The sequence below is a fragment of the Hevea brasiliensis genome, chromosome 1 (genome assembly GCF_030052815.1).
Source record: "Hevea brasiliensis isolate MT/VB/25A 57/8 chromosome 1, ASM3005281v1, whole genome shotgun sequence".
NCBI classification, from domain to species: Eukaryota; Viridiplantae; Streptophyta; class Magnoliopsida; order Malpighiales; family Euphorbiaceae; genus Hevea; species Hevea brasiliensis.
Genome location: NC_079493.1, coordinates 24,172,659 through 24,200,546, shown reverse-complemented (window position 1 = coordinate 24,200,546; position 27,888 = coordinate 24,172,659). Strand labels below are relative to the sequence as shown.

The following is a 27,888-nucleotide window of genomic DNA, read 5'->3' as shown; positions in this document are numbered from 1 at the left end:
TTTTTTTTTTCAAGTGACAGAACAGCTATATTATTTTCCACTGTTTTGTGCAGCTACTACAGCTCTGATTTGCCAAAAGGACAAGAAATTCTTTTCCTTATAAGAGAATGCCATCCGTGTAGAATAGTTGAGGTAGGCTGTGTTGTTGAATGAAACCACCCTCAGGCATTTGATATGAGTAATTTAGCAAGTTATTTTTCTGCTGATTGTCACTGGTTTTTATTTTGGTCTCTTCATTCTATTTCAGATGTCTTGCTACGAGTCCTACTCATTGTTCACCAACTCCTGCAAGAGAACAAACATGGATCTAAGAGAGATATATATTATACTAATTTGTGCATGGAAGCAGAGGCAGGATTAAATGTGGAGGGGGCCAAAATTTAATAGGATGTCAATTGTTCTTGATTTCGACTCAACCAGCTGACACTTGATTTATTTTCCACCATTTCACCTCGTCTCTAACATTATGCGGTATAGGGATGGAGAGGCCTTTGCCTCGTCTTGAATCCTTAAAATCCGTCTTGATAATATTATATTATTTTTTATTAAAAAAATTAATTTATTTTTATATATTTAAATACTTGTATATTAAATTTTTAATATATATTATTAAGCAGAACCCGCTTATTTACATGCCCTCATTTAGAATATTAAGGGAGGCCAGGGCATCGCCACCCTTTGTCTTCGGTCCGCAGGAGGGTTTTTTGGGGGGCACACACACAGAGAATGAATCACATTAAAAGAATTTAAACATTGTAATATGTCAAGACACCTGAATCTCATTGTAAAAGTTAAAATCCCTAATTTTAATTTGAGTAATTGAATAAAATTTCTTTAATTTTAAAAATTATTATTAAATTATTCAAAATTAAAAATTTTAAATAAATTAAACAAAAAATGTAAATGTTTGAGTTTATTTTGTCAATTCCCTTTCCTAAATCATTGTTGTGAAGTGTAATTTTGGATATGGTTTTAGTATATATAATATTATAATATAAATAAAGTCATTTTAATAAAAAAATAATCTTTAGTATTAAATAAATATGAAAAAATTTAAATAAATATATTTTAATGGCATACTGATCAAATTTTCAGGAAAGAGATGAATAAGCAAATCAAATCTCATAAATGGAAAAACTTGGAGTTGTTAAGTTGTTTAGTGACATTGAAAAATTCAAGAACATGAAACCATTGATCCCATCTTTTAAGCCTATGAACAGCCACAGTTTCAGGTATAAGCTCATGGGAGCACCTTCCATTTGTTCCCGGATAATCATACATTGCAGGCTTATCAGAAAATCGATTCTTGGCTTTGTTTCCAATCTTCAACCATTTCCCAACCAACTTATCCTCTGGTCCTTGCGTCTCATTTGCAGGGATCCCAGATTTCCCAATCCATTCAACAAGATCCCATGAAAACAAAAACCCCATTCCTGACATGTAATCCACATATGGGTTCTTGCTGCTGCATGGAATGACGAAACCATAGTACAAATCTATTCTCGGAAGTGGGTTTAGGGACAGAGACAATTGGTTGAGCCTAATGAAGACATCATCGTCAGCTTTCATTACGTAAGTGTAACGTTTTGGAAGGATATGTGGGAGTGAAGAGAAGTAGGTGTAGGTCTTACCATTGTTCATATTCTCAGTGCAATTCAGGATAATAATGTCGTTGAAACGAAGGATTTCCAATGCTATAAATACCCTTTGCTCTTGCTTTGTGAGGTTGCAGAATACGAATTTTACATCTATATCAGCTACGGGTGATCTTTGGATTCCATAGACAAGGCGAAGGAGGTGGCGACGATCATATTTTTCTGGGCGGGTTAGTATTCCTATCAAGATGCTAAATTTGGTATGCGCGAAAGGTGTTTGATTGAATGCGTAAATGGAGTCATTGGATGGGGATGGTGGAAAAGATTTAAGTTGGAGATTAGAGAAGAAGTAGGAAAAGAAGAGGAAAGAGATTAGAAGAGGGGGCAGTACTGCAAATTGAATGACGTTCTTCTTTTGTTTCATCATATGCACAATAGAAGAAATGGTTTGAAAATGATTTGGGTATAGAAAAATAAACAGGAGAGTAAGTGTATATTGAGGTGCTGTGGATGGTGAAATGCATAATTTGCTTGATCAATGATCATGTGTTGTGGCTGATATCCCATGTTTTCAGAAAGCATATACGGTTTTACATGTGAAGAAAGTGCTATTGATGTGATATTTCTCGTGCTTGTAACTTGTGGTAAGGGTGGTCACGGCTGGTTCTTGTCTAGTTTACATCGAAATCGAAAATTTTGGTTCATGGTCTGAGGATATGAACCAAAGTGTAGAGTGATTTTGATTTAAAACTAATTTCAATTCGGTTTAAATTGAAGTAATAAAATGATTGAAATGTATTAAAAATTTATCTTACTATTAGGCTAATTACCAATGAGCTTTAGATATTAAAGTAGTCACTAGGGTTATAAAATGTTAGGTTTAAATTTAAATGGGAGCCGATTTAAAAAAAAAAAAAATACTACTAGAAAAAATTTAAGCCAACACAATTTTATTTATAATAATTACTTATATTCCTCTTAATTAGATAATAACCCATGAAAAGCCATATACGTGCTAACAAGCTTACTTGCTATTATCTAAACAAAATTTACTCAAAATTTAGGTAATTTTATAGTTCATCTTTCAATTTTACTTTGTATTCCACTTTCGTTTTTTAACTTTAATTAATTATTAAAAAATCACTATTTTTTTTTTTTACAAAAATACCTCTAATTTACTATAATAAATTTTTAAATTAAAAAAAATAAAATTATATTTTTACTTTTTTTCTCTAATACTCAAAACACACCAACTATTCTCATCACCATTTGAACCTGATACAAAAATATTAATACCATCACAATAATTTACTTTTTGAAAATGTTAAAAAATTTATCATTTATTAAAAAATATTAAAATTATATTTGTCAACGTCACACTATAATTTAGAGAACTTTTTTAATCTAAAAAATTGCTATTACAATTTAAAGAGTTTTTTGTGAAAAATAAATTAAAATTTAAAAACTTTTTAGTAACAATAGAATTGAATCATGGAACAAAGTTGAGGCTATAGAATTTACCCCAAGAATTAAGGGTTTTTAATTTTTGGTATAACCCAATTATCAATCCCTTCAATTTACCAATGCTACCAATCAATGTCTTCCAGTGAAGTTATTGGAGGTCAGATGAAATTTGGATGTCAGTAGTGATCGATAGCTAAACGCATGGGAAATGGCAAACATAAATGAAATGAAGGAAATGGATTACTCAAAAAAAAGTTGAAGACCAAAAGAAACTGTTATCCATAGTTTTGTACAGTACATTTAATTCCTACCGCGCTGAAACGCAAACGCAAACGCAAACGAACGTGTTTCAATTGAAGAAATCGCAAACTTTCTCCATGGGCAGATAAAAGCCAACAGCCAATTGTAGGTATCTCTCTACCTACACATAGCACACACCGATTAAAACCCATTTATATCATATACTGTTCATTTTACGAATTAAACTCCCATAATTACAGCCCAGCAAATCCAGATCTTCGTTTAAAATAAGGATAATTATGGCTAAATTAAAATAACTCTCAGATCCCCTAAACCATGAAATAAGAACTGCAGTACAAGATTTCTGATATTCGAGAGAATGATTATACTTGTCGTTTTCGATGGGTTCCTTCCTTCTTGGTTTGTCAATGAAAATTCTCGCTTTTGAAAACACAAAATAAACAAATAAATAAATAAAATTGCACAAAATAACATGCGAGACTTCAGTCAACGATCTGTTCTCCTTTTTGACAAAAACTTGCAATAGAATACCAGCCTCCTTGTTAGATTGAAATTTCTTACAATAATATTTCAAAGTATTATTAATATTTGAAAATGGTAATCCTCAGGGGGTGTTCACGGTTATTCAAAGTCTCGAATCAAAATTATACTAAATAGAACTTATCTTAACATTTTAATTTAGTTTAATTTTAATTCTTCATTAAAAATAAAATTAAAACCATACTGAAATTATATTGAACCCATATTAAATCACAAATGAAAAAAAAAAAAAAAAAAAAAAAAAAAAAATATATATATATATATATATATATATATATATATATATATATATATATATATATATAGGAAAAAGGAGAATTTGGTACTCTCTCTCCCTCTCTCCCCTAATTTTTATCTCTCAATTAGGCTAAGCAAAAGAGAGAGGAGGAGACTTAGATAAAAATTATGAGATAGAGTGGAAGAATTGAAGAGAGAGGCAAATAGGAAGTGAGAGAGAGATAGAGAGAGAGACTCTCTCATGCCATTTTTTTTTCTCTTCCTGCCCTACCCTACACTCCCTCCCTGTCCTAAATTTTTTCACATAGTTTTGAAACTTTTATACTTTTAACATTCCATGCTAAAACTTTATTTTATTTACAATTTACAAACTTATACTTCTACTTTTTTTGCAATTTAAGGATTTGCTTGTGTGGCGATGACATGGCACATGCCCTGGTGGCATGGCATCAGCATCAATGTGCCACGACATCAGGGCAATTAACAAAATTACCCAATTTTTCCTTGATTGCTAACAACGCGATGCTATAATCCTTGATTTGTAATGAAATTTTGTCCAATCCACAAATTGAAAATGCGCAAAAGTACAGAGTACTAATTCATACTTTTCCTTAAATATATTATAGTAGTATGATACATAACCTAATATTATCTTTAATTCCTCTATCTTTTCTTAAAAAATTCTTAATTATATTAATATACTTAATTATATACATATTTTATAATTAAAAATTATATAATTAAGAAGGTATATTATATTATATCTTGTATATTAACATATAATTTTATAAAGTTTAAATGGTAATGACTTTCCATGATAATAATTGCTTAAAATTCTTTCAGCAATCAAAATTTGAATCGAAATCAAATCAAAACCAAAGTATCAAGAACTGAACTGAACCGAACTGAACCGAACCGAAACCATTACACAATTTCAATTTGATTTCACCTCCTAGACAATCCCTGAATTGAACCGCACATCCTTAGACATTGTTACCTTTCAAAAATTTGTGTTTTTAGTTATGCAAGAAGACTTCAAATCACTCCCAAAAAACCCAGGAATAGAGAATACAATAAACCTTGACTGTTCTCAAACATTTTACTCTCCTCTCTCCTCTCTTAACAGCCCACCAAGCTACTGCTTTTTACTTGCAAAAACGCGGTGAACTCCCAAATTACATTTATTTTCTGAAAACCTGATCGGTAACCAAAGGATTTGATTGCTGAACTTCGAGAAGTGGGAAAAAACTTACAAAAGTCCAATACACAATAGACAGTAAATTCAATTATGAGCAGTCTTTCTTCTTTTAAAATATAAATTCTTGATTAAAAGTCACAAGACTCCAAATTATTTAGTAAGATGGCTTCATAGGATTTTACAGGATACAAAATTTTCTCCGCAAAAACTTGAGTTAAAGTTGACCTCACTGTTCAAAAAGAAATTCATTGGTAATCAGTTTATAATTGTTTTTTATTTTGCTTATCACACTCCCATGCCCGTTAGAAGATGAGCTTATCACAGTCCTATCCCTGTTAATAGATGAGCACAAGTGCATAACAAAATTTTTACCCTGCTTCTTATGCCAACCACATTCTTAGAAAGCCTAGGCTGAAACTAGCATTTTCTTTCGATGCAGGAAACTATCAGAAATGAACACTGCCCCTAATAATCAGTTGAAAATGATGAATTCGAAATCGTTGCCACTATCGTTAACAAAATGCTCTCTCAACATAGCTGAGAGACGAGGTATCAAATCTCATGGGCATTTCCTGATTATTCACCATTGTGTATTGGGCGGTAAAAGAGGTGACTTCATGTATTCTTTTTTTTTTTTTTAACACCATATCTGCTGCTATGTCAAATCAATAAAAATCAATTCTCGTATAAACCTCACTATTGTTTAATTTAAGAGGGGCAAGTTAAGCTGCTTACATTAACTTGCACACTGGACCTAGGGCCTAAACGAGGACGTACAGAGTAATTATGCAAGGGGAAACTTAGGCCATCTACCCGGATCGAAAGTGTGCTGTTAACTTTTGCATTTCCATCACCATTTATGCCAGTGGTAAATTACTGGGCTTCGTTTATCAAGGTTATTGACTTCAAGGTCCTTTTTTCCCTCATAAAAAGGGATCCATTTGAGAAAACTCTAGTTAAAGATTTTTCGGCCGAACTCACTCATAGACGCTTTCATAATCTCAATATAGTACTTCAAATTTATGTAAAGCACGCTCTTACAAAGTAGAATTACATCTCATAGTTACAATTAATAAGAAGCTCAACCTAAACTTCAATAACTGATAAGCACAGAGTCTAAGATGAGGAAAGAAGATCCAAAGAACACATAAACAAGCAAGCTAATACAACGGAAGTGCAAAACAATAGAAACATAAAGCAGTGATAATTAACCAACTAAAGCTACTGCATGACGTGTATCAACAGAATCATGCATTTATAATCAGCACTGCCTTCTAGACAAATGATTAATGAATGATATTCACAAACATATGCAAGTCACAACTGTAACTAGAATTTGTTAGAAGCAAAGACAGAAAATAAATGCGCACAAAGAATGAAAGCTGTGCATGCAAAGGACACACACAACTACACAAGTTATTTCCATATTAAAGAAGATTAAGAAGCTACTACACAAGTTATTTCCATATTAAAGAAGATTAAGAAGCTAAGGAACATCAACTTAGAAAATGCTAACTTTTAATCACCAACACATGTAAAGCAGCACATCATGCAAGCACATCACACAACAACAGAAGCAATAAAGCACAAAGAGAGCACAACATAAGTTCTGTCCAGCTAGGGGGACATCCAATACAATGAACTAATTTTGCTACATTTAAAATTAGTAGTCCTTCCTCTACTAAACCTATCACACTTCTATACTGGGGCATTTGATTCTCTATGTTGTACATGATCAAACGATATTAAACAACCTTCTCTCGCTTTATCTCAAATATGTGCTACATGCATTCTCTAACAGATGTGATTATTCCTAATCTTAAAGATATTTAGAATACGTGATCACAAAATAAAACCCCCAACAACCACCATCAAGCTTTTGAGGTTTCTGTAATATCATTTCCACAGCATACTTGCACAGAAGAAACATCAATTCCTTATCATTATTATTTCTCAATTTGCCAATGGATCTTCTTACCATACATGACAGATATCATTGAGAAATGCCAAATATTCCTCCTGTTATCAAGCTAACAGTTTGCATATGAAGTTAATTCCATAAAGACTTCCAGTTTCGACAAGCACAAAGAGACCCAAATGGTATGTATGCTTCCATGAATTGATATGGTTTGATGAAAATAATTCTATGGCTAGCCAATTTCTTGTAGCCTGCTACTTTCTTAATGTAATTGCATAACATACTACAAGTCTGCATAAATATTGTAGAAAGAGACGATTCTCCTTAATTTCAATTAATCTGTACATGGGTATATATATACAATTAATTCCTATAATTGTGTTCTACTAATTATAAAGAAATCCTAAATAAGAAATCCTAAATAGGAATACAGAATACAGAATATACAGAGAAATAATATAGTGATTGACTTTCTATAACACTCCCCCTCAAGTTGGAGCATAGATGTTAATCATGCCCAACTTGTTACAAATGTAGTCAATCATAACTCCATTCAGAGCTTTTGTGAAAATATTTCCTAATTGCTCTCTAGTTTTGATGTGTCCTGTTGAGATGATCTGTTGTTGAATCTTTTCACGAATAAAGTGACAACCAATCTCAATATGTATGGTACGCTCATGAAACACCGGATTAGAAGCAATATGGAGAGCAGCTTGATTATCACACCACAATTTCGCAGGCAGGGAGGTCTTAAAACCTGTCTCATCTAGTAATTGAAGTATCCACATTACCTCACATACTGATTGTGCCATGGCTCTGTATTCAGATTCAGCACTAGATCGAGAACCTATACTCTGCTTCTTACTTCTCCAAGACACCAAATTTCCTCCAACAAAAACGCAATATCCAGTAGTTCACCTCCTGTCAACCTTAGATCCAGCCCAGTCGACATCTAAAAAACATTCAACATTCAAATGCCCATGATTACCATATAACAAACCTATTCCTGGAGCGCCCTTCAAATAACACAAGATTTGTCCCAAGGCTTCCCAATGAGCAATAGTTGGGGAAGACATAAACTGACTTGCCACACTAACGGCATAAGCAATGTCAGGACGAGTGACTGTAAGGTAATTCAATTTTCCTACCAATCTCCTGTATCTCTCTGGATCTTCAAACAACTCACTATCCCCTGCTAACAGTTGCAAATTTGGAGTTATTGGTGCACTACAAGGCTTAGCACCTAATTTTCCTGTCTCTGTCAAGAAATCGAGGACATATTTTCTTTGAGACAAGAAAATACCCTTCTTACTTCTCATAACATCAATACCCAAGAAATACTTTAACAATCCCAAGTCTTTGGTCTGAAACTGGGTTCGGAAAAAGGTTTTAAGAGATGAAATACCTGCAAAGTCACTTCCAGTGATGACAATGTGATCCACATAGACTACTAGGAGAATTATACCAGCCTCAGATTGCTTATAAAATACTGAGTGATCACACTTACTCTTTTGCATATCAAATTCCTGTACTGCTTCACTGAATCTCCCAAATTAAGCCCTAGGACTTTGTTTCAAGCCGTAAAGAGACTTCCGAAGCCTACAAACTTTACCCAACTCCCCCTGAGCAACAAACCCAGGTGGTTGCTCCATATACACCTCCTCCTAAAGATCACCATGAAGGAAAGCATTCTTAATATCCAATTGGTGCAGGGGCTAATCATATGTAGCTGCTAAAGAGATAAACAAGCGAATAGATGTAAGTTTAGCTACAGGAGAAAAAGTGTCAGAGTAATCAACCCCGTATGTCTGAGCATATCCTTTTGCTACAAGGCGTGCTTTTAACCTAGCCACAGAATCATCAGAATTTACCTTTACTGTAAATACCCATTTGCAACCAATAGCTTTCTTACCAGTGGGCAAAGGCAACAGTTCCCATGTACCATTAGCATCTAAAGCCTCCATTTCCTCTTTCATAGCAAAGACACCAGCCAGATGAGACAAAGGCCTCACCCACAGTATTAGGGATAGGAACAGAGTCTAAAGAAGTAACAAAACACCGAGAACAAGAAGACAATTGATTATAAAAAACAAAAGAAGAGATAGGGTAAGTACATGAACGTTTACCTTTACGAATAGCAATGGGTGAGTCTAGATCAGAATCATGATCAGTATGAGGTACAGGATCTCCCAACGAAGTAGCTGGTGAAGGATCTGAGTCAGGAATCTCCAATCTCCTGGAATAAACATGAACAACGGCAGGTCGAGTAGGTCTAGAGACAGAAGGAATAGGCTGTGGGAGATGACTAGACATTGGTTGGACAGTATATATTAAGAGATCATTCTCCTCCCCCTGACTCTCATACACAGATGATTGAGGAAAAAATGGAGTTGACTTAAAAAATGTGACATCTACAGAAAGATAACGATTAAGAGTAGGAGAGAAACAGCGGTACCCTTTTTACAGCCGGGAGTACCCAAGGAAGGCACATTTGAGAGACTTTGAATCCAATTTAGTAACCTATGGACGAACATCACGCACAAAACAGGTACAACTAAAAATACGAGGTTCAACAGGAAACAAAGCAGTATAAGGAATATCCCCATTAAGGACAGAAGACGGCATACGATTGATCAAAAAACATGCCATAGAAACTGCATCCGCCCAAAAGTGTTTAGGAACTTTCATCTGAAAAAAAAGAGCACAAGTTACCTCAAGAAGATGCCGATTTTTTCTTTCGACCACGCCACTTTAGGATGGGGTATCCACACAGGAAGACTGATAAAGAATGCCATTTTGTGTCATATAAGACTGAAATTGTGCTGAAAAGTATTCTTTGGCATTGTCACTTCTTAATATGCGCACAAAAATATAAAATTGAGTTTTAATTTCATTACAAAAGGTACAAAAGATAGAAAATAACTCAGAACGACTCTTCATTAAATATAATCAAATAACACGAGAGTAATCATCAACAAAAGTAACAAAATAACGAAATCCAGTTTTAGAAGTAACAGAACAATGACCTCAAACATCAGAATGAACTAACTCAAAAAGGGATGAAGCCAGTTTATTTACTCTAGACACAGAAGGCAAACGATGATATTTTGCAAACTGACACGCTCACATTCTAGTACTGATAAAAACTGAAACTGAGGACACAGCTTCTTCGTGATAGACAAAGAAGGATGGCCCAATCTACAATGAACTTCAAGAGGTGTTAAGGTACTGGAGCAAACAAGTGACCGCGGTATATGATTTTCCAGAATGTAGAGACCACCTGACTCACGTTCTCTACCACTAATCTGCTTCGTCGTAAGATCCTGAAACAAACACTGGTCAGGAAAAAAGGAAACAGAACAATTTAAGATATGAGTAAGTTTACTAACAGAAAGTAGATTAAAAGAGAATTTTGGTAGACACAAAACAAATGACAAAGAAATTGACGAAGTCGAGTTCGCAGTTCCAGAACACATAACACAAGAAGTAGAACCATCAGTTAAAGTAACTATAGAGGAAGTGAGATTAGACTGAAAAACAGATAGAAGACTAGAATTACCTGTCATGTGATCTGTCGCACCAGAATCAATAACCCATTTGGATGAGGAAGACACAAGGCATGTAGTGGATTTACCTGACTCAGCGATCGCAGTGACAGGGAAACTGGTAGGCTTTATAGATGCCTGATACTAGAAAAACTGTGCAAAATCCTCTGCAGATACCAAAATAATTTTCTCAGAGGAAGATACTGTAGAATTCTCTGCTGCCATATTTGCCATCTGTGATCGCTGATTTTTCCTCTGAAGTTGCGGAGAATTATATTTTGTATAGCCAGGCTCATGGCAATAATAACAAATAACTCCTCTTGAGTCCTGATTAGAACTAGCCTCTCCATTACGGTGATTACTTCTGTTGCCTGTAATTCCTCCTCTACTTCCTCTTCAATTACCCTGTTGTCCATTTGGATTATGGCTAATAAGAGCACTATTGGCAGGCTGTGAAGATTGGGTACTCTCTGTACGAAGGATCCGTGTGAACGTTTCATGCAAAGAGGAAATCTCAGAACTGGAGAGAATCTGAGATTTAACAGTCTCATACTCTAAAGGAAGGCCTGCAAGAAAACTCATAACAGCCAGTTGCTCCCGTTAGGCCTGCTGCACTTTAACATCAGGACTAAAAGACAAAAATATATTAAGTTCCTCATATACCTGTTTAAAATCCATAAAATTAGCCGTGAGAGACTTATCCTCTTTCTCAGCACGGTAGAGTGCCTTACAACATCATAAATACGGGAGATATTCCTTTTACCACAATACAGAAAATCTAAGTAATCCATCAATTCCTTAACAAATTCACAGTGATTAATTAAACTAATTACCTCACTGTGAATCGAGTTCCGAAAATGCAAAAACAACCGAGCATCATCCCTTAGCCAAGTTTGTCGTGTATCATCCGTAGGTGGATCTTTAATAAGGTGATCATCCTTATCAATGCTACGCAAATAGACCCTAACAGTCTTACTCCACTCCAGGTAATTCGAATCATTAAATTCGTGTTCCGTGATCTTAGTCATCACCGGAATCACATCAGAAATAACATTCTTATTGTCTACCATTTGTTAAGACAAAGAAAACTGATCAAAACACTAATCCAAAGTGCTTACAGCAGCAAAATAACCCAAAATCACAAATCAAGCAAATACCGAAATAGAATCTGAGACCCAAACCTCAGAAGTCCTTTAATGGTGCATTGGATCAGGCAACAGCACACAGTGATGTAATGAGGGAGTTGAGGCGACGCCGGTGATGTTGATCGGAGTCGAAACGGCCCGTCGGCAGCCAAGGTCTCTCCTGAGCTGGGTGGTGAGAACAAATAGTCACCCTAGATAGATGACCTACTCTAATACCATGTAGAAAGAGATGATTCTCCTCAATTTCAATTAATCTGTACATGGGTATATATATACAATTGATTCCTATAATTGTGTTCTACTAATTAGGAAGAAATCCTAAATAAGAAATCCTAAATAGGAATACAGAATACAGAATATACAGAGAAATAATATAGTGATTGACTTTCCATAACAAATATATCTATGTCACATATGGATGGACATAAACATTATGTCCATACTCCATATGGGAGAGGAATAAAGTGAGAATGGAAGTGAAGGGAATTGAAACTGGCAGAGAGAAATCAAAAAAGAGAACATTATTTTCTCCTTTAGATAAAATAGAAAGAAATTATAAAAAAAAAAAAAAAAGAATAGAAAGAAAAGACAAGCAATGGAAACGGACGCAAAGTTGATATTCCCCTTAGCTGAAAACACAGAAAAAGAAGGGAAGGAAAGAGAAATAAGAATGATAAATGTATTAAGACATCCTTCACATTGCGAAAATGAGGTGCTCATCTTCTAATTCAATATCTTGCTTAGCTATTTAGCTTAATGCCATGTTTGGCAGAGGGAAGGGGAGGGGGGGGGGGGGGAGAAAATGAGGCTGCAGGGCACACATCTTAAGAAACAATTTCTCTCCCCCTACCCTTTTCCTCTTTCCCAAACACAGCATAAAACACATTACCAACAACAGTGCTCAAGGAAATGAGATTTGTGTGAAAAGAAAAAAATAATCCTCAACTCTGTGTCTCAAGAAGTAATTCTCAAATCAGGGTGAATTGTTACAGATTAGCGAAGTCTTGAAGCAAACCAACACTATAAATGTCAAAAATGCAAACCAATTGTTTGAGCATCACAATGAAAGCAAAAATGAAAAAGAAAATGTTGAAGCAGCTTTTTTTAGTGAAGCCAAGTGTCGGCTTCCAATTGGATGCCTGGGCATGATGATACATCAGCTCGTGGGATCATAGCTTGTGCAATGGAATTATTTGTGTTATAATTATTTCTATATTAAATAATAAATAAAAAACAGCCAATATTAGCAACATTTTCCATAAATAAATAAAGATAACGAGAAGCAAAATGAAAAGTATAAAAATAATGAAAACGCGGGGTTCTTGAGCTGCAGTTTTTTGAAGCCACATTACTTTTCATTTGACACATAAATCCACCACTTTGTCTTGGCTTTATGCCTCATAAGATGCATGTATGTTGTCTTGGTTTGGTGATGGTGGAGATTGGAGACTGCTATTATATAAAGTGAGCAAGGTTTTAAATAACATTACGAGTTTTTCAAGGGACCATTATTCTTTACCTCATTATTTAAAGGCAAATGCTGAGTTGCATTGGTAATAGCCATTACCACCGTTAAGTAATGGTAATGACTGTTATTTATCGTTAGGTAATGGTAATTGCCGTTACCTCAACAATTCAACTAACAAAAAAGACACGCATGCATTGTTTTCTTTATTTTTTTTTTTCATTCTTTGTATGTTCCACCCCTCCAACTACTGTTTCTATCACATTTTCTCTCAAAATTTCACCTATATTTCCTCCTCTTTCTACAAATCTCTCTCTTATCCTTTTTTAAGGTAATATCATCATAATTTTCTATTCTCAACAATTACTTATTGCAAAAGGTGAGTGTTAATTATTATTTCTTGCATATTTTTTGAAGAAAATTTTCTTATATGTTAGGTTTGTTGTTACATTTATAATATGAAGTGTTGGTTTACTCAATCTATAGGTTTTTGTGTTTATATTTATGCTTCTTATATAGTTACACATCTTAGTTTTACTTGTACTTACCAATATCTACTCATTTCATGAACTTTGTAAATTTTTCAAAAAAATTTGTGTAATGCCAGGCCGTTACCGTCACGTTACCAACATTATAGGTCTGTTTTCGTTACTCGTGGCACGACTGTAATTTAAAACTATGACAATGAGTGTATATATAACCTTTTTTTTGTATTAATGGGCAAAATAAAGATATATAATTGCTTGCAGTTATCTTCCAATTCAGCAAAAGTAAACACATTCATATCTTTTGATAAATTTCATCTACAATTATTACATTAATTATTTATAAAATTTTAACCAAATTAAGAAAAAATCATATTCTTTCTTTATCCCTTAAGTTTCTCATTTTATAATCTTAGTCACTACTATTAAAAATTTTCATCCTCAATACTAAAAAATTAAGTATAAATTACATAATACCAAAGAAACTTTTAGGCTTTAACAATATTTGCTAAATATAACTTTAGGCTTTGGCAACATAAAATATAAGGAAAACAATAATCATGAAATTAATTTTCATAACTTAAACATTAAGTTTACAACCTAAGCTAATGATCAAAGTTCCCAGTCTCATAATCAAAGTTAAGATAATCAAGAATCTCATAGACACTTATTTTGGTGCTAATAAGATTAGTTATTTATTATCTTATTAGTTATTTTGGTTTTAAATTGATTAATACTAATGATATATAAGATTTGAGGATTTAATGTCTTTATTCGATATATATGTACTTATTATTTAATTGTATATCTTAGATTTAATTATATTTTTAAATATTTATTCATATTATGAACTTTGCAATTTTTTCAAAAAAATTTGCATAGCAACAGACCATTACCATTACGTTACGCCCATTACAAGCCCGTTTCCGTTACTCGCAGTCTCAACCGCGATTTGAAACCATGGCAGTGACAAATAAGAAAGCCCTTTTACATATGCTAAGCAAAGCACATTTAGTGAAGTGAGAACTTTTTGCGCTTAAAGTGAAAATGCACAAAAAAGTGCCAAAAAAAAAAAAGAAAGCACAAAGCGCCTCAACTTCAAGGCCAACATTGGAAGATGTTGAAATTGATTTAGAAAAAGATTTTGATGGAAATGGATCTTATTTTGAGGGCTTTGGTGAGAAATCTAGAGAAGATCTCAAGGTTATGACTATGAATTTGAATGCTAAATAATATTTACTAAATATAACTTTAGGCTTTGGCAACATAAAATTTAGGGGAAAATATAATCATAAAACTAATTTTCATAAATTAAATAGTAAGTTTACAACCTAATCTAATGATCAAAGCTCCCAATCCCAATTCTAGGATCAAAGTTAAGATAATGAATAATCTCATAGACACTTGTTTTGGTGGTAAAAAGCTAGTTATTTAAGTTACTCGTGAACTTAGCAAAGTTTACAAAAAAATTTGCTTAGCGACAGACCATTACCATTACGTTACGGCCGTTACAAACCCGTTCCGTTATTCGTGACCTAAACCATGATTTGAAACCATGGCAGTCACAAATAGAAAAGCTCTTTTACATATACTAAGTGAAGCGAGGACTTTTTGCGCTTAAAGTGCAAAATGTACAAAAAAGCGCAAAGCACCTCAACTTCAAGGCCACCATTATAAGATGTTGAAATTGATTTAGATGAAGATTTTGATGAAAATGGATCTTAATTTTGAAGATGAGGATGAAAGTGTTGAGGGCTTTGGTGAGAAATCTAGTGAAAATCTTCAAGTTATGACTATGAATTTGAATGCAAATAATATTTACTAAATATAACTTTAGGCTTTGGCAACATAAAATTTAAGGAAAAAAAATAATCATGAAATTAATTTTTATAAATTAATTGTAAGTTTACAACCTACGCTAATAATCCCAATCCCAATCCCAATCCCAATCCGAGAATCAAAGTTAAGATAATCAAGAATCTCCTAGACACTGATTTTGGTGCTAATAAGGATATTTATTTGCCATCTTTTTAGTTATTTTGAGTTTAAATTGATTAATTCTAATAATGTATAAGAATGGTATATTCAATGTCTTTATTTGATATATTTATACTTATTATTAAGTTGTATATCTTAGTTTTAATTATATTTTTTTAATATTTATTCATTTCATGAACTTTACAAATTTTTCAAAAAAAATTTACATAGCCACAAGCTGTTACCATTATGGCCATTACAAGCTGGTTTCGGTTCTCATGACTGTGACCACGATTTGAAACCATGGCAATGACAAATAGGAAAGCACTTTTACATATGCTAAGCGAAGCACATTCAGTGAAGCGAGGGTTTTTTGTGCTTCAAGTGCAAAATGCACGAAAAAGCACAAAAAAAAAAAGCGCAAAGTGCTCCAACATCAAAGCCAATATTGTAAGATGTTGTAACTGATTTAGATGAAGATTTCGATGGAAATGGATCTTATTTTGGAAATGAGAATGAAAGTGTTGAAGGCTTTGATGAGAAACCTAGTGAAGATCTCTATGTTATAATTACGAATTTGAATGTTGAATAATATTTACTAAATAGAACTTTAGGCTTTGGCAACATAAAATTTAAGGAAAAAAATCATGAAATTAATTTTAATAAATTAAATAGTAAGTTTACAACCCAAGCTAATAATCAAACTCCCAGTCTCAATCCCAATCCTAGGATTAAAGTTAAGATAATCAAGAATCTCATAGACACTCATTTACGAGGTAATAAAATTAGTTATTTACTATCTTTTAGATATTTTGATTTTAGATTGATTAATATAAATAATGTATAAGAATGGTAGATTTAATGTCTTTATTTGATATATATGTACTTATTATTTAGTTGTATATCTTATTTTTAATTATATTTTTGAATATTTATTCATTTCATGAACTTTAAAAATTTTAAAAAAAATTTATGAATCATTGCAGATCGTTATTGCATTTACGCCATTACTGAGTCCGTTTCATACTCACGATCTCGACCGCAATTTGAAACCATGGCAACTATAAATAGGAAAGCACTTTTAAATATGCTAAGTAAAGCACATTTAGTGAAGCGAGAGCTTTTTGCGCTTAAAGTGCAAAACACACAAAAAAGCGCAAAACCCCTCAACTTCAAGGCTGAAATTGGAAGATGTTGAAATTGATTTAGATGAAGATTTTGATAGAAATGGATCTTATTTTGGAGATAAGAATTAAAGTGTTGAGGACTTTGATGAGAAATCTAGTAAAAATCTCTAGGTTATGACTAAAAATTTGAATGCTAAATAATATTTTACTAATATAACTTTAGGCTTTAGCAACATAAAATTTAAGGAAAAAAATCAAGAAATTAATTTTCATAAATTAAATAGTTAAGTTTACAACCTAAGCTAATGATCAAAGCTCTCAATCTCAATCCTAGTCGCAGTCCCAGTCCCAGTCCTAATCCTAAGATCAAAGTTAAGATAATCAAGAATCTTCTAGACACCCATTTTAATGACAATAAGGTTAGTTATTAACTATCTTATTAGTTATTGTGGTTTTAAATTGATTAATACTAATGATGTATAAGAGTGGTAGATTTAATGTCTTTATTTAATATATTACTTATTATTTAGTTGTGTATCTTAGTTTTAATTATATTTTTGAATATTTATTTATTTATTTCATGAATTTTGCAATTTTTTCAAAAAAAATTACACAGCTACAGGCAGTTACCATTACGTTACAGCCATTATAAGCCAGTTTCTGTTACTCATGACCTTGACCACGATTTGAAACCATGGAAATGACAAATAGGAAAGCACTTTTACATATGCTAAGCGAAGCACATTTAGTAAAGCAAGGGCTTTTTCCACTTAGAGTGCACAACACACAAAAAGCGCCCAACAAAAAAAAAAAAGCTCAAAGTGCCTCAACTTCAGGGCTGACATTGAAAGATGTTGAAACTGATTTAAATGAAGAATTTAATGGAAATGGATCTTATTTTAGAGATGAGGATGAAAGTGTTGATGGCTTTGATGAAAAATATAGTGAAGAACTCTAGGTTATGACTATGAATTTGAATGCTAAAAGCTTTTGAATATTTGATGATTCTTAATTATTTAAATTTCACATAGTAGATTGTATTTTCTTTGCATGCTACATTGTTAGTTAAGTTTTTAAGAATTTTACACTTCCTTCAACGACGCGAGTGCTTTATTTGTGCTATGCACTTTAAGCGATGGAGTGATGCATCGCTTTGAGTGCATCTTATGCTTTTAACTTCCTTGGAATATGGTGGCTTATATCATTTGAAGTATAAAAACAGATAATATAACATCATTTGTTATAGTTAAAATTTATTTTAATATAAAATAATATATTTTAATTTAATTAATATTAATATTATTTTTAAAATTATAAAATTAACAAAAAAATTACTCTTAGCAGAAACTTAGGAGGAAGAGGTGATGAGTAAGTTTGCGAAATTGCAGTGTAAAATACGTGGACCCGGGTTGGGAAATCTTTACATGAGCTCCAATAGCCTTGCAGATATGGAGACACCAGTTGCTCAGTTGAGTCACGAGAAACAGAAGCGGGGTTGCAAAAAATGTATAGACTACTGTTAATTCTGATGGTGGTGCCGAGCTGATTTATCATTATGCCCAGGTGTACAAATGAAGCAGACACTTTGAGTGTCGGCTTTACAGAAAGAAAAAAAAAAAAAAAAAAAACAATACTTCCACATTTTCTTTTTTATTTTTACTTTCACTCCGACACTCAAACAGTCGGTTTATATTTCCGACATTTATAATGTCAGCTTGCTTCAAGACTTTGCTTCTCTATCACAATTCACCCTAGTTTGAGAATTACTTCTAGAAACACAGATTTAGGGATTATTTTTTCTTTTCACACATTTTTGGCAAAAGGAAACGCAATCAAAGCTCACAACTCCAATGGCCAAACTGTAGTGTTTGATGCCAGCAGTTATCCTTCAGAACAGTATCTTCCATATTATAGAATTGAATCACTCATAACATTATCCAACTTGACTCTAACTAATCCTCTGATAAATTCTAAAGCATGTCGACTCTTCTTAAACATCTTACAAGAACCCCAGCACTTTCAAAGTTCAAAAGTAAGAAAGTAACTACAACCTTCAATATCCAATGTTTCTGTAATTGAAAATAATGTACTAGTATCTCCACTACAATTTATTATCCTGCAAATCATCTTTGCTGTATTCTCCATATTAAAGCAGACCGCAAAATCAAATGATGATCTACCTTACAGAGGTTTTCCTATAAGCATGTGCAACCAAAACCAATCATATAAATACAGTTCATTTTGCCCAGCAAAAATAGTGAACTACAAAACTGAAATAACAAACAAAAAACAAAGAAACTCTAATGCATTTCATCATATTCAAACAAAAAAGCAAAGTCGAAAAACTTCTAGCAGAAATATAATTGTCCTCTAGAAGGACTCAAACTCAACAATACAACAAAAAAAATCAATTAGCGATAGTAAGAGTGCATACCTATATTAAAGGAATATCATTGTTGATTTCCAGACCCATGCACTGCTGGATTACCTGTTTGCGGCTGATGTTGCTGCTGTACATGGAGGAGGAGGCTTGCTGCAAACTGTAATGTCGATTGGTATCGCTCATTCCTGTCAACCTCATCCTCTGATGTGTCCTGACCAGCTCCAGGAAGAGCAGTTTGGAATTGCTGCACCTGATTGGGATTCTGCTGATTCACTTTGTCAGCAGACATAGGCATCCCAGATTGTAACTGGGAATGATTACCGCCCTGAGCCTGACTAGAGAAGGCAGCATTATTATTAGGTTGCTGAATAACTGATGGACTATATGGACCAGAAACGTCTATTCCATGCACCATTCCACCATATCCCTTCTGCTGAGGAACATCAAGCATATACTGCTGGTTGACTTGTGGTGACAAACCAACTTGTCCACTTTGGGAAGGCATGGAAACACTAGTCAAAGGCCTAGATGGAATTCCACCCTGATGTGGTAGGTTGACGGAAGAATCTTTGATTTGGGTGTTGGCAGGGACCATATTTGCTGGATTATAAGGTCCATTGGGTACAGATGGATAAGGCTGAAACTGAGAATAAACTTGTGCCTGAGAATTGTACTGGTTCCCAAATTTTATATGATCTGTGTTTCCAGAAACCTGATTATCATTCTTCCAACCAAGTGAGGAAGTTCCTTGATCAGTAGCAACTGAGGAAAATAGAGGCCTAACAACAGAGCCTGATACTGGTTGACCACCTTCTAAACCAGTTGACTCTGCATTTCCAGGCAATAGAGATGCAAGAGTGGCAATAAGCTCAGGTGTCAACGACACTCCTGCTAGAGAAGCTGCTACAGAGTTACCAGAAGTATAATCTTGAGGGATAGACTGCTCTGCAATGGACTTAGTTGTTGGTGTATAAAATGTTTTCGACAGAGGCTTTGAGTCCTCGTGCAAAACCCTGTTATAATCCAATAGCATCATATGTTCCTCTCGAGGAATTTGATTATACTCAGCCTCTGGTGGAGGAATGTGACGTCTATCAATATACTGAGGAAAATGGTTGGGCTGTCGTAGCTGTGGCTGTATTAATGCACTATTAGGGACATGTTGTGGCAACTTGAGAACTACACCATAAAGACGTTCAGGTCCTGCAACCTTCAACACCTTGGTTAAGAAATCTGATGGAGGGACCAAAAATAGGGTTGTCCCATCATCAAACTTGGCAACACCAGCACGGTTTTTGGAACCCAAATAGCGAAGAAACTCAGTATAGGAAGCGAAATCATCTTCACTGTCTGGCAAGAAGAAGACAATGTCAAATCCAATGGCCTCAGCATAGTGTTTCGTGAGCATATCCAATCCCGTTCTGGCCGAGCAATTAACAACTTCAGGACTGCAAAACAGAAAGCTCACATATTAGGGGGTCAAAAGAAATGATGTGTTCAAGTGCCATCAACAAGATCATAATGACATACGTGAAATGCTAGCAAAAATGAAACCATTATCAACTGACAAACTCCACTTAGATATAAGTTTGAAGCCAGGGAAAACAAAGTTTAGGAATCGAAGAGTAAACCAAGAGCAAGTTCACACCCTGACGAGTTTAAGAAACAAAAATAAGAGGACTAAAACAAAAAAAAACTGCACATGATACCAGCAAATTTCATGCATGAATTGATGGGAAAAGGTACGAGATGCGATTTTGCAGTACATTCAAATTAATGGTGATAAAAAGCTTTGGGGAAATTTTCTAACCTAACCATCACATTCTGAGATCTCAAAATGAGAAGGAAATCTAGAACATCAAACTAATTGATAGTTCCAATACCAATACTATCATAGAAATCTCAATTAAATTACTGTACATAAATCTGTATGCATGACTACTATTAAGCAAGAATCCACCATCTCAAATACTTGTCATGTGTAAATGCAAAATTGCATACAAGCTAAGTCATACTCACAGTTCTGATTCTATCCCTTTATCTATAGGAACACAACGAGCATGGCAAACTGGTGTTCCACCTTTAGCAATAATACCACGCCATATATAATCATTGCCAAGACGGCGTTGATGAGATCCTATTGTGCCCCTTACACCAACTGGACTAAGACTACGCTTGCCTTGAACATTTACGAATGGACCTGAGATACCTCCATCAGTAGCTGGCCCAAGCCTATATGTTTTGTCCAAACCCAGCCCACGATCATCAATCTTCCTTGAGGCAAAAGAATCATCGTCTATGGGCACTGGTGGATCAATCCTTGATCGTTTTGGTTCCCTCTGACTAGGGTCAAGCACATCCCATCCAGTAGACACTGATCTCATTGGTGGCCTAATCCTTGAACCTGGAGAAGGAAGGATCCCAGATGCAGGAGGAGATAGCCTTCTCCAGTTAGGTCCCATTGGAATGTTAGAATTCCCATCTCGGACAACAAGTAGAGGAGCCAAATCATTATATTCTGCATTAGAAAGCAAAGGGTCAAAACCAACTTGAGGATCAAAAGGACACAATGGTGGGTTTGGTCTATGAATATTACTAGGAAGCAATTGTCCAGGAAAAGTATGTAGCCCCATAGGTCGATGATGATCCAATATTTCCAGCTGGCTAGACCCCAAAAGATGTTCATTAAAAATCTCTGGCCTTGTTCCTTTAACCCCAGGACTAAGAGTGGAGTACTCTTTACCAGGAGCCAGCTCACTGCTTGAATATGTAATTGTGATGCGAGGATCATTAAAAAGCCGCCCCTGCAAGCCTTCTTTAGCACGCCGAGCTTCATCTACACTTCTGAACTGTACAAAGGAATAGTGCCTTGATGGAAAGCTCTTAATTCTCTCAATCTCGCCAAAAAGAATCATCGCATTGTGGAGCATTTGTTCATCAATCTGCACAGATGGAGGATAGCCTACCCACAGTACATTACTGGGCAGGCCTTCCCTTTGGCCCCCTGAAAGCTGAGAATGCTGAAACATTAAGAATAAAAAGATTAAAGCATAAGTTGGTGACCGATAATCATAATTTTCCTGGTTGAGAATAAGACAATTAAAGTATTCATCAGCCAATTAAACTTCTGTACAAAGATTCCCATGTATAGTCCAAATATTTCCTATAATCCAAACTGACCAGATTCAGGTTCAGTGCTTCAGTCTGAAACTGTGTGCATAAAAAATTGTGCAATAGGTAATAAGTGACAAAACCAGCCAACCAATCATACCATAAAAAAAACCATGGTCATAAGAAAATGGTCAGTTAAGACTGTAATAATGAGTTCAAGAAAATAGGCAATTACACTGTAACAGTAGGAGTTTTTCAATTAAAAGTACTGTCAAAAGTTATTCAGAATCAATCACCTGAGCTTGTTTTACTCCAGAATGTGCAACTGAAAACTGACTCTCTTTTGAATCACGAAATTCATAAAAATGTTCCTGCTCAGTGAAAAAGGTAAATGTAACCTAAGCTATCAAATCAAATTGAAATATATAAAAACAATAAAAAGGAAACTTAATCCCTTTGAAAAACAGACAGTCTATGTGTTCCACTGATCAGTATTCCTCAAGCGGGAACATACAGAGGACAAAAAGGAATCAAAAATTACCCACAGATGTTCCATCTATCTATGTTACATCAACGCAAGTTTAATCCGTAAAATAGGACCCAATAATGTGCCATCAAAAATATTTTGCAAGGAAAAAAAATCTAAGAGAAAAACATCCAAACAATCAAGCCTCATTTCAACTTGATCACCTATTTCTACCTAAGATAGTTTGCCCATTCTAAGTAGTTTTAGATATGGATCCCATAGCAGCTACAATTAGACCTTTAAAAACAGCATTACATATTCTCAAGAAATCAACTTACTCTTCTTAAGGATTGTAAACGAAGGAATTCCACACGTATCTGGTCACCACCAATTCGCTTTCCATTCATGTTTCTCATGGCTTCTGAAGCATCTTCCAGTTTGACATACTCGATAAAAACAGTATTCCGGTCTCTATGAAACTTAAATTCCTCAATTTGACCAAACTTAAGAAACTCTTGTTCCAACTGTTCCCTAGAAACTGCTGGGCTGAAACCACCCACCCATAGATGCTTACAAGGTTTGGCCTGAAAACAGAATTGATTAAGAAGACCAGAAGGACCACCCCAAGATTGCACTGTTGGTATAAATAAAATTCCAAAATCCGCAAAAAAAACTATTCATCAAAAGAAATACTCTATTGTTATAAGAATAAACAAGATAGGGGAAAAAAATAAATATTAACAAGGGGAAAAGATATTTTTGCGTGTGTGTATGTGTCCCCACCAGCATAAATTAAGCATGCTGCAAGCCAAATAAGTTTCAGCCAAAGTCCCCTAGAAATTGTCACTTTCAATCACTTTTACTTGACTCTTCACTCTAACTTAATAAACCAATCCCAGAAACATATTGAACACTTAAGTATACTTAGATATAGTTCCCAGAATATAAGGATTTTACTTACCAAAAAAAAAAAAAAAAAAAAAAAAGAACTTAAACCATATCAGAAGGGGGTACGTGTGGGCTTTAAGAGTCTCCAATAGGTAATACACCAGGCAGCATTTTTGTAGTCCACAAAGAATTACCAGTGATTTTTGGGTCAAACAACCAAAAAACCAACCTACCTTGTAAATAAAGAATTAAAAAAATAAAAGAAGCAAATAACATGGTTCACAGCTATGCTGAGGGTGCAAAGAGTGTACAATTGAGGCTTGCTAGAAAGAGCAGTAAGAAAAAGTCATATGATAAAAAATGAAAAAAGAAAATGAAGAGTGACTATGATTTCTAGAATCAAGTCCATGTAAAAAGCTTAACCTTCTCCACCTTTCCCATTTTGCTTTCAGATTATCATTTGCATGCATCACTAAGACAATTAAGTTTAAAAACTATCTATATTCATATTTTTATGATGAGCCACAGAGTGAAACATTAACCTAAGGGAGTCCATAATGATCTTCTAGAAAAAAAAAAACTTTTCAGCCCAAAAAGATGATATTGGAGTTCTTAAAAAGTTTTTCTGGTGGCATCAGGAAAAATAATAGAGCATTCAAACAAATAAATCATTTTTTCAATTTCTCTTGGACAAATAGAGGTTTAGAAGAACACAATTGAAAAGGAATGCATTACAAATATTATCACAAGAGAACAACAATCTACTGTATAATCTTTCTGATGAGCTTGCACTTGTCATTAGCTTAACTTGGTCTTTTACTGTGGAAACTTACGATCTATTAAGTACATCAAAGAGATTATACTCCTAACGTAGTGACATAACACAAAAGGATGCAAATACATCTTAATCCTTTATTTTTCTAAAAATAATAATAATAATAATAATAATATTAATAACTGTAGGGGACCAAATCTCTTCTTTAAGTATGTTGATGGCCAAATTGTTGTAATTTATGTATTGGACAGAATCAATTAAACTACTAGAGGGTAAATTTAGTTGAATTAGATGTTTAGCATATGTGACGTCAAACAAAGATGGTCTTGGCAAATTAAGGAAACCAGTAACCCTACCCAAGTAGAAGTTAGCACATATGCTTGTATCCATGTAATATTCATTCAATTGAAACTTTATACCATATACATATTCCACTTTGTTTCCACGAAAACATGATACTTTAACTTAGCATCTAAGAGAGCAAGGGCATAAGCCAACGGCACCAATTATGCTCAGTACCAACAACATCCTTGTTTTAAATGAGCAATTGCAGAAATATCCTACAGCATGGCTTGAAATAAGATTACATCAAGCACATCACTCTACTTCCATTGAACATTGGGATGTAATATTAAATATTAATCAAGGAAAAATTTTTCAAGACAAGGTTGCGAGATAAGGGAAGGAAGCATTTTTGTTATCTTTTCCCAATGACTTTAATAAGAATTTGTCCTGAGCTAACGATGGAAAGGTAGGGGAAAGACAGGACCTTGCTGTGTGCTTCTTTTGCCCCCTCTTGCAGTACCTTGAACAGGTTTCTATGATTCCCTTTTTCCATGCCACAAGGTGAAAGTAGGGTTGAACATGCATAAAGGTTAAAATATAGACTTACCAAATAAAAATAAAAAAAAGTCAAAAGTTAGAGTAATGGCACTCGGATCATGTAAATCAGTCTTAGGGAAGTTAGTATTGTAAGACTATAACATCGATACCCCCTCCCAGTGTACAAGACTCAGATTACTTCATTAATTCATTTAGAAGCAAATTTCAAACAAAAAGGAAAATTGGAAGTATCAAAAACTCCCAAGAACTCTGCACCCTCTCAAAAGGTACATGTGTTTCCAATACAAAGAAAACATCAGGTCTAATCACAAATGAGCTTTAGAGGGTCAAGATCAGAATATATTGTGAGTGAGCATATTTCAATTTTAGATAAAAACTAGAAAGAGTTTCTAAAATACTAAAACATGTAAGAAATTATGCACCCCCAATAGGGCACACAACAAATTGAATATATTATGACTCAAAATTTCTGTATTCTATACTTAAATAAAGATTACCTATAAGGCAACTAATTATTATTAGCATTCCACATTTAGACCAAATACTAAGGGTCAACAAAATATAAGGATTTAATTGGCTGAGACTTATCCACCCAAACAGCTGATTGTAAGTTGTAGCTACTGTGGTGATCATATTGATCATTGATAATGCCAAGGTACCAAAGCTATAGAAACTAAGCAGTACTGGCTTCTTGTTTGCAGTTTATATTGTTTAATTTTGAGAAATAACAAGAATTAACAACTGCAGTGGGCAGGAGAAAAAAATCATTTTGTTCGCCAATAAATTCTCATCATCTGAATTATGAGGATTGTGTGGCTTTCTAAATGTCTTCATGTTAAACCCATTGTATAGAACTTGAAATGTTGACAGGGTTGTGTAACATCTTACAGCTTGTTTAGATAATGGTTTGTGGTGGTTTCATAATATATGGTATGGTTTCAATGCTTACTTGGGAAGATTGTTCCTTAACAAGGATTGTTTTGGGTTATAAATGATAGTTTCCTAACAATCATTTTACCACAGCTTTTCAAACCAGCAAATCAGTGGTTTGAGATGATTTAAAATTTTTACATTCCATTTTATCTTTACGCAATTTATAAAATTCCAATTAGCCCTATTCTCTCATATAAATATTATACATTTATAAGGCATATTTACTGATCAATTAAAAAATAAAATATCTTTAATTATTATTATGATAATATTATTTATGAATTAATGTTTTATTTACATAAATATTCTTTAAACCATAATAATAAAAATGTATTTTAATAATCTTTATATTTATTTTACCATTCCATACCATCTAACCAAACAAGAAAATAATATTAAACCATCTGATACCATTTTTTTTACTACTTTTCGTTTTCCAAATTCAAACCAATAATTGGTAATACAAACATCTCTTATCTATACAATTCATTAATCTCGTTTCTTGGCTAGTTCATTTAGAAATCTCAATTCAATAATTTTTATGACCTATAATCGCAGATAAGATATGAAACCCCATCTTCGTAATGAGGATAATGCTCAAAGTATCGTTAGGTTTGAGAAATTCTCCATTTTCCCCTTTTTCTATCGAATTATTCAACAAGCAACTCAATGAACGCCAGATGCATGTGATAGTAATTCAAAATTAAAATATTCTCCAATTTATTCTCAGTTATTTTGTTATCTTCATCATTTTGGGATGATTATTTGGATTGGAATCCAAAGAGAAGAGGTAATATTGTAGCGCAAAAAGGAAGATGATTTTGGATTATGGGAAGAAAAAAAAAAAAAAAACACCGTTCACGTTTCAGAGAAGGCACAATCTGAGTGCTAAAAAATTCAATCATCATTGCACAAATTAACCAACCCACAGACCCAATAATAATGATGATAATAGTAATTATACCAAACAACAACGACCGAAATCGACATCTATTAAAACCTAACGAGACGCAAAGATGAGAACAACAAACCGGTCTCGCAAACTCGATCTTCAAAGGGCTCCCACGCAACACCGTCCCTTGAAGCGCCTCCTTAGCTGCTGCAGCGTCCTCCACGCGCTTGAAGTACAAGAACGCATAGCTCCTAGACGTATAAGTCGTGAAGCTATCAAGAACACCGTACTTAGCGAATAGATCCATAAGATCCGAATCCGACACGCCAGCGGCCAAATTCCCTGCCCAAAGATTACTGGAGGGAGTCTGGAGCTCGTCCAATTCCTTAGAACCTACTTTGGTGGATTTGATAGGCGGCGCCATTGTTACAAATCCAGAGGGAATTAGGGTTTGATTAAATAAAAATATTAAATGAGATTTTGATGTTTGATTTTGAATAGATATTGGGGAAGGAAAATTAGAAGGATAGAAAGTAGAGAGAATAGATAAAATCTAAGAAGAGAGGAGATGAGATTTTTGCATTTATTGGCGAACATTTATAAGGGAGAGAGAGAGAGAGAGGCCTTTTCTCCAAATGGC

General features: G+C 34.0%; 3 protein-coding genes across 14 annotated transcripts; all 3 read right to left on the bottom strand.

Annotated features, from left to right (window-relative positions):
• Window positions 1-27,888, bottom strand: LOC110654201 (flowering time control protein FPA). 12 transcript variants are annotated; one of them, XR_009147820.1, is made up of 9 exons: window positions 27,388-27,888; window positions 23,256-23,501; window positions 22,748-22,822; window positions 21,360-22,360; window positions 19,392-20,788; window positions 11,592-12,157; window positions 11,422-11,514; window positions 10,773-11,324; window positions 9,788-10,536 (listed from the first exon to the last, which is right to left on the bottom strand). XR_009147820.1 is itself a non-coding variant. In XM_058144747.1 (7 exons), exons 1-6 carry the CDS (start codon window positions 27,670-27,672, stop codon window positions 19,408-19,410), a joined length of 2,910 nt encoding a protein of 969 aa, XP_058000730.1. In that variant the 5' UTR covers window positions 27,673-27,886; the 3' UTR covers window positions 3,278-3,480; window positions 19,392-19,407. The 12 variants fall into 12 exon arrangements, 7 of the variants coding, with proteins under 7 accessions (XP_058000729.1, XP_058000730.1, XP_058000712.1 ...); XR_009147815.1 differs by having other exon boundaries at window positions 9,788-11,324; XM_058144747.1 differs by lacking the exons at window positions 9,788-10,536; window positions 10,773-11,324; window positions 11,422-11,514; window positions 11,592-12,157 and adding an exon at window positions 3,278-3,480 and having other exon boundaries at window positions 21,360-21,858; window positions 21,937-22,360; window positions 27,388-27,886.
• LOC110636514 (uncharacterized) lies at window positions 1,123-2,156 on the bottom strand. Its single transcript, XM_021786247.2, has one exon. It carries the CDS (start codon window positions 2,020-2,022, stop codon window positions 1,123-1,125), a length of 900 nt encoding a protein of 299 aa, XP_021641939.2. The 5' UTR covers window positions 2,023-2,156.
• Window positions 6,282-9,187, bottom strand: LOC131178808 (uncharacterized mitochondrial protein AtMg00810-like). The gene is made up of 2 exons (XM_058144751.1): window positions 8,721-9,187; window positions 6,282-8,618 (listed from the first exon to the last, which is right to left on the bottom strand). The coding sequence occupies exons 1-2, from the start codon at window positions 8,728-8,730 to the stop codon at window positions 8,128-8,130; spliced, it is 501 nt and encodes a 166-aa protein (XP_058000734.1). The 5' UTR covers window positions 8,731-9,187; the 3' UTR covers window positions 6,282-8,127.

Excerpts from the sequence above, each read along its gene's own strand:
- LOC110636514 (XM_021786247.2), bottom strand. The coding sequence starts at position 2,022 with ATGATGAAACAAAAGAAGAACGTCATTCAATTTGCAGTACTGCCCCCT.
- LOC110654201 (XM_058144746.1), bottom strand. The coding sequence starts at position 27,672 with ATGGCGCCGCCTATCAAATCCACCAAAGTAGGTTCTAAGGAATTGGAC. Across the intron at positions 22,361-22,747 it reads CTGGAGTAAAACAAGCTCAG|CATTCTCAGCTTTCAGGGGG; the intron begins GTGATTGATTCT and ends TTAATGTTTCAG. Across the intron at positions 20,789-21,359 it reads AAAGGGATAGAATCAGAACT|TCCTGAAGTTGTTAATTGCT; the intron begins GTGAGTATGACT and ends TCTGTTTTGCAG.